The sequence below is a fragment of the Haliaeetus albicilla genome, chromosome 8 (assembly GCF_947461875.1).
Source record: "Haliaeetus albicilla chromosome 8, bHalAlb1.1, whole genome shotgun sequence".
NCBI lineage: Eukaryota > Metazoa > Chordata > Aves > Accipitriformes > Accipitridae > Haliaeetus > Haliaeetus albicilla.
In genome coordinates this window covers 16,580,692-16,587,992 of record NC_091490.1, presented here as the reverse complement: position 1 = coordinate 16,587,992, position 7,301 = coordinate 16,580,692, and the positions used below count along the sequence as shown (strand labels likewise).

The 7,301-nt window shown below is 41.8% G+C and overlaps 1 protein-coding gene across 1 annotated transcript; it reads left to right on the top strand.

The window, feature by feature from the left end:
• Positions 1 to 240: 240 nt before the first annotated feature.
• On the top strand, positions 241 to 6,867 carry CTBS (chitobiase). Its single transcript, XM_069789104.1, has 7 exons — positions 241 to 462; positions 997 to 1,135; positions 2,129 to 2,337; positions 2,977 to 3,148; positions 3,697 to 3,794; positions 4,477 to 4,638; positions 5,637 to 6,867. Exons 1-7 carry the CDS (start codon positions 331 to 333, stop codon positions 5,820 to 5,822), a joined length of 1,098 nt encoding a protein of 365 aa, XP_069645205.1. The 5' UTR covers positions 241 to 330; the 3' UTR covers positions 5,823 to 6,867.
• Positions 6,868 to 7,301: the final 434 nt, after the last annotated feature.

Here is a 7,301-nt window from a genome sequence, read left to right as displayed (position 1 = left end):
CGGGCAGGGAGGATAAGGCCCTGTCCCCTGCCGGAGAGCCGCCTTCTCCTCCCGTTGTTTTGGAAACAGTTGCGGACACCCTTCGCCGGGCTGGGTCTTTTAATAAACCGTTGCTCTGTGAAACCGGTCAGTCGAGGTCGTTCCTGCCCGAACCAGGGGCTCCCCGCAGCCGGGCCGGCCCCGAGGGCCGAGCGCCGCCCACGGCCACGCCGCCGGGGAGGCTCCGGCACCTCCCTCCCTCCCTCCCTCCCGCCGGGCGGGGGCACAGCGGCGCCTCCCCGGGCCGCTCCGCCGCCGGCGCCCGGCCCGAGGCGGAAGCGGCGACCCGCCATGGGGCGGCCGTGGGGCCGGTGGCTGCTGCCGCTCGGCCTCCTGCAGCTGCTGGGCGGCCCCGCCGCCGGTGCGTGCCCCTGCCAGGACCCGCGGCTCTGCCACCCCGTCACGGGCACCGGCGGCTTCGAGGTGCGCGTCCCCCGGCGGCTCTGGGCCCGGCCCGGCCCGGCGGCTCTGGGAGGCCGGCCCGGGAGAGGCGCGGCGCTGCCGGCCGGCGGGGAGGGCCGGTGCCGGGGCGGCCCGCGCGGTTAAGCAGGCTGTTAGAGAGCACCGGGCGCCGCTGCCTTGTTTTAATTGCCTGCGTTAGAGCCGAACAGATTCTAAAAAAACCCCCAGGTGCGCGTGATTTATAGGGAAATGTCCGAGCTGTGACGAGCGGGGTTTTGCCGGCTGCTGTCCCCGCTGCAGGGTCAAGTGTTGCAGGCAGCTGCTGTAAACCCCGGCCCGGCCCGGCCGGGCTGCGCTGCGCTGCGCTGCGCTGCTGGGCCGGCGCTCCCAGCCCCGGGAAGCTGTCCCTGCAAGCCGGCAGAGTGCAGAGAAGCAACCGTGCCAGCTGGTTTCCAGAACCGCAAGTCCTGTACCTTCTGAGGAGGCGGGCGGAAAACAGTCGGCCTGCTGAGGAGTGGCTGGAGCTCATGAGGGGGCTTTTTACCCCTTTTCCAGGTGTTCGTGTTCGATGTGGGAAAGGAAACCTGGAAATCCTACGACTGGTCAAAAATCACAACCGTGGCAGCTTTCGGGAAGTACGATCCTGAGCTCATGTGCTATGCTCACTCTAAAGGCTCCAGGATAGTACTGAAAGGTTGGTTGCATTGCAAAAATGTGGATATTTATGTGATACGTGAATAAGAACATAATGTACATAGGGCTATAATACCTTGACATTTCACATTCGCTTGCATGCAGAGTATTAAAAATCAGTAAGAAGATTAATTGATAAAGCAATAATGCACACAGGACTATAATACCTTCACATTTTGCACATGCTGGTATGTAGGGTATTAAAAAGAAAACCAGCGGTGGCTTCTGCCACACTAAAAACAAAACCATTCCAGTGACATCTAAATAAAAGTTCTCTAACAGGGAACATCACAGCTGTGGAGGAACAGGGAGGAGGGGAGGAAAGGAAAAGCCCATAGAAGATATTTGTTTGGGTCTGTATTCTGGATGTTATGTGCAGTACCCAAAAGACAGGGTAAGGGAAAGGATGTTAAGTACTTTTCAGTATTTTTCACTTAAATCAATCCCTCTGTATTAGGAAGTGCTTGTTTTAAAACATGACTACTCAGGAGTCCTGTGCAGGTACAAATGCTGATTAGAAGGACAAAGTCCATTAGAGCTTACACGATGTAACCAAGTTTTGGCTCTGTTGAGGCAAAAACAGAATCCAAGACCACAATGTGGAAAGCAACAAAGGTTAAACATAAAAGTATGTTTACCTAAACAGCAATACACAGTCCATCTGGCTCTGTGGAAATGCTGAAAGTACATTGATTTCAGGAAAGGTAGTTTACAGTGGCTAAAAGAATATTAAGCAGAAGGAGATTAAAATTATAGAAAAAAATCCCAAAGGAATTTAATTTTAAACACCACTATCTCAAAGAAGCTTGGTAATCTCTTCTGGGGTGGGTTCTCAAAAAGCTGCTTGGGGAAAAAAAGTTAACTGCTTTGTATTTTACCACTATGAGCGTGGGGATTTTTTTATTTTGTGTTATGTTTGTTGGTTTAGTAAAGACAAACCTTTCCCCTTACTGTGCTGCAAATATGTGTTAACTCTTGAAGGCCTCTTGTCTAGGTGATGTACCTCTTAAGGAAATTGTTGATCCTGCTAAAAGAACGGCATGGATATCCCAACAGGTGGACCTTGCAAAAAACCAGCATATGGATGGAATTAACATAGATATAGAGCAAGAAGTTAATGAAACCTCCCCTGAGTATCATGCATTAACAGAGCTTGTTAAAGAAACTACAGATGCTTTTCACAGAGAAATACCAGGATCACAGGTGATAATAATGTACTTTATGCGAACATTAAGTTTAACTTTATGAAATGCAAGGAGTTTTGAGAATTCTATTTAGCATATGAATATGAAAACATTTATGCAGATCTAAAGCATGATATTCTCATGAATGGTTAATTATGAATGTTAGCTATGATATGCTATCATAGATTCACTCTTTTCGACCTGTATGAATTTAAATGGAAGAAGGATTTCACTGAGATTTGTAGATACAATGTTACTGCCTTGTGTGAGCTGGCAGTTATTAGTATGGCTTAATGAATCTTTGAAAGTAGGGCAAATACAGCCTTCTGGTGCAAAAGCTTGACAATGTTTTGGTAAACCCATCACTAAAGTTTTAAGGATTTGCATCATGCTTCCTATTTTTGATCAGCTGTTTTTCATGTTATATTTTAATTTCTTTGGTGTTTTGAATCCACTGGTAGGGGCACTCACTGTTTCTTATCTAATGTTTGTTTTATCAGCTGAGCAGCTTCTCCTATAGTTCGTTAGTATCACCATATGTTAAACATTGTGCAACGTTTGGGAAATACTGTTTTTAAAAGTTACAGCTTTTTTTTAAAGAGAAAACAAGAGTGCCGAAGTGCCGTACACAACACTAACTTGTGCATTTTTCCTTCAGGTAACATTTGATGTGGCTTGGTCTCCAGCATGCATAGATAAAAGGTGCTACAACTACACTGGAATTGCAGATGCCTGTGACTTTTTATTTGTGATGTCCTATGATGAACAGAGCCAGATCTGGACAGACTGTATTGCAAAAGCCAATGCTCCTTACCTGCAGACTTTAGTTGGTGAGGACAAAACGCCTCCCCAGGAGTCAGAACATTGTTCACATGAGTAGATAGAAAAGATTGCCTTTTCTTAGACTATTTTTTGGTTGTATTAAGGCTTTTGAATGTGCTCAAATATGTGGTGTTCTAATGTGAAAACAGTATCTCAGATCCTTATGATGCTACAGATGGACCTTCAGCAGCTGTGTGTTGTTACTTAGTAATTGTCTAGCCCTCACAATTGCGAAGAACACTTTTAGAATGACAAACAGCAGCCAAAGCAATGGTGTCTGCCTGGGCTTGCAATGAACCTGAAACATTTCTCTCATCCTTGTGAACTGCTGCTATGGGCAGCTGGTTTTAAGTGTGAGCAACTAGAGCAGTTACTAGGATCTGAATAGAGCAAGTCTAGGAGTATGCAGGTGGGAGGTAAAGAAGAGCTTGCACCTTAGCCTCTGTCTGGGGATCATGCGCGTCCTGTATTTGCTCTGGCTCTAGATTAGTTGTAAGAATAAAAAGCATGGGAACATACAATAATGCATCTTAATTTTTATTTCCTTCAAAACTAGGATATGAAGAGTACATTACTATGGGCATTGATCCGAAGAAACTGGTGATGGGCGTCCCTTGGTACGGGTATGACTATGTCTGCCAAAACCTATCTAAGGTAAGATGAAGATTACTCATTTGCAGTTGTACTGTTAAGTTTTTCCTTGGAAAGAGACAGCTAGATTTTGATGATCCTGTTTTTGGATTAGGAAATACTGTGGTCTGATGGATAAGAGCATAAAGCTGGGACTCAAGACAGAGACTTTCGCTTGGCTGATAACTGATGAGCAGCGTGTTACCAGACAAGGCATTTTATCTCTCCCTAGGGAACCTGAACCCTATGATACCCAAGCACCATGTTCGACTAAGGAGCTATAGATGTTATCTGTATGAGAAGAGATGATGTCCAAAGGCACTACAACACTTGTATCTGCCTTCTCAACACAGTCACTAAGCTCACTGCTTAAAGACTAGGTGCAACAGATGATAGCAAACCTGTGACTGTGGAGTCTCAAACAACATTATAATTATGAAAAATGTAGGAGTCAATTAAAAGTGGACAAGATAAGACAACTGTATTAAGTTGAATGATGTCCATCCAATCCTTCATTACTACAGAGCACACAAAATTTAACTGTGTCTTTAATTTGTGTCTACAAATCTTTCTGCCACAGTTACTTGAAGATTTGGGATTTTTGAGACCCCAATGCATTTTGTGACTTTGTTCTTGGCTGTACTGCTGTTTTGGAGTTCAATAAATCCAGGTAACATGAAACTCATGCCTTCTGCTTTTTTTTCAGGATCATGTTTGTTCCCTTTCCAAAGTACCTTTCCGTGGGGCTCCTTGCAGTGATGCTGCAGGGCGTCAGGTCCCCTACGGAGCAATAATGAAGCAGGTGAACAGTTCTCTTTCAGGGGTGCTGTGGGATGAGGTACAGAAATCTCCATTTTATGAATACAAGGTAAGTGTCTATTTATAAGACACCATGTTGTGGAGTAAGCATTCATGAACCATAGTTCTTTGATTATAAAGTTTTCAGAGTTAGATTCTTCCATTAGTGTTTTCTAGTTTGTTTTTTTTTAATGTAGTAAAGGATGGCTGGATTTCCATATCTTGAATTTCTAGTCTGAAAGAGAGGTGCAGTGACTGAAGACTACGGAAGTAATAAAGATCTTTATTTCTTTGCAGTTTTCTTGAGAGATTGTATTGTGTCAAAAAGGACATTTTGGCATAAAGAAATCCTATAGCTCCATCCTTCACTGTTACAGTTACTTTTATGAGTGGATGACTGATTTAAACTAAAACAGATTCTGAGGTGCTCTTAAGTTCTTCTAACCCAGTGGCTTGCATGCATGTTCTCTTCTGCATTTGGTTTCTACACAGATGTAGTGAAAGAGTCAATGAATGATTGTCCTTACACGAACAACACAGTGCATGCATTTTGTCTTGTTTCTTTAGACATAATTTTTTCACATGTAGATGATTAAAAGGTGTTGTAAGCAATGACCAGGTCAAAGCAGTATAACTTTGACAAAATTTTACAACCTCCTCTAAAACTGTTTATTGCTGAAAAAAAGCACTTAGTCTCTAACTAAATTCACCTGTTAGGTTAGATAGTGTATCTGAGATTTTAACTGTATTTTAAAAAATTATTAAAATACAAATTAGCTGAGCCTTTTCATCTAACTTCAGTTAAAATGTATCACTGTTTTGTAACTTAAGGTTCTACAAGTAAAAAAATAGCCAAGTATTTGACTTAATTTTTAGTTGTCCTGGGTGAAAAATAATTTGTAAATCAGGAAAATATCATTGTGTAAATCTACATAGCTTGCATATCTCAGTTTTTAATTGTACTTTTCACTGCATTCAACAGAAAGTGTATCAAACTCGATGAACTTCAATGTATCGTGTTTATATGGATAGGTAGATACTGACGCTAGTGTCTAAATGTTTTTCTAGGATTCTCTTGGTCACTTCCACCAAGTATGGTATGATGACCCCCGCAGCATCTCTCTAAAAGCAGCATATGTGAAGAGTCGAGGTTTAAGGGGCATTGGCATGTGGAATGGAAATAGTCTTGACTATTCCAGGGAAGCTGTAGCGGAACAACAAACTGAAGCAATGTGGCAAGCCCTGACACCGTAAGAACCATGTGAACCCTTGATTTAGAATGATGAAAATTGGTATTTTTTTTTTATCATGGCTTATACTATCATAGATTTTGACTTTATATAAATACACTGTGATTACAAAAACTTTGAGAACTAGCCGAATTCATCTTGTTATTTTGTATGCAAAGCTGTATTTTCATTCTTCAAGAATTCCAATGTTGCTTTAGCAGCATTTTTTTCTAAAAGACTGCTCATCTTTTTAATTTTTCACAACTACCATAAGTTGGTTAAAGCTTGAACCCAGCGTGTATCTGGTAACAAGTAGGACCAAGTGGATTTACAGGAGCAATAATGGTCCTCTGCTGGCGGAGCAGAGGCTGCCTGGTGGAGCCAGTATTTATTCTGGGGTCACACGCTGCAGTCGCAGCTTTCTGACTTCCCACCCCAACCTATATTTTAGCTAAGTCACTTTGAATCAGATTAAACACAGAACACTGGAGAGACAGATTGTTGCTTACATGCAACTTGGTGAAACTTGTGTTTGTACTTGGTTACTCTTTTAGAGATTAAAGTGTTTTATAGACTGAAGAAATTATATAACATGAAGTAGTTGCCATTCAGATTTTTATCAGACTTGTTGTTAGAAAGGAATATTCAGTAAACTGCAATTTCACTTTGTTTATATATCATGTAAATTCCTTAGTTTCAAAAGCCAAAAATCTTGGCCCTTATCTTGAAGAGAGAACATTAATAGTGAGAGGACTTGGATGATGTTTTCTTCCATTTTGAACTTCTTTACTTCCTGAAAACTAGAACTCCGAAGCTTATTTAATGAACTGCATATGTATTTTTCCCCACACTTTTAAGATTCATTCAGTAGCCTGTTGTTTGTTTTTATGTAGTGTTGCCTCCGAGATAATATGCAGCTATATTTTCTTTCTAGTTCATATTTTTCATAAAATAATTCGCCTAGAGAAATTACGTAACTTTAAAAAATATCTGTAGTCATGGAAAGATTGACTGGTGGTTATAGGATTGTTATTGTTAAATAAAATGCTGTCTTCACTAAGGTTGGTAAACAGTGTTGTCTGTTTATGCTTTACTTGTTCCACAGCTTACAGCCCACACTGCTTCTCAGAACTGTTTCACAACCAGATTAAAGTGCAAGTGTGCCCTGCTTAAGTGACTCCATTAATTAAACAATTTATTTAATTAGGTATATGTAGTCAGTTGTAGGGTGTTTGGGTTTTTTCTTTTCCCCCTTGCTAAATAGTTACTGGGAAAACACCATAGAATAGCAGCACTACCAATAATGGCTACTGAGTGGAAGACTAGAAAACTTCATATTGAGTGTCTGACTGCTTGATACTACAGATGATAGAAAGCAGGTGAAGGCTACTGCTCTCACGTTAAAAAAATAATTACACTAGAACTCTGGTCTGTAGGTTTTAGGAGAAACTGATAAATTTATTTGACATATAGATACTTCAGAATTTATATTACTATTTATATT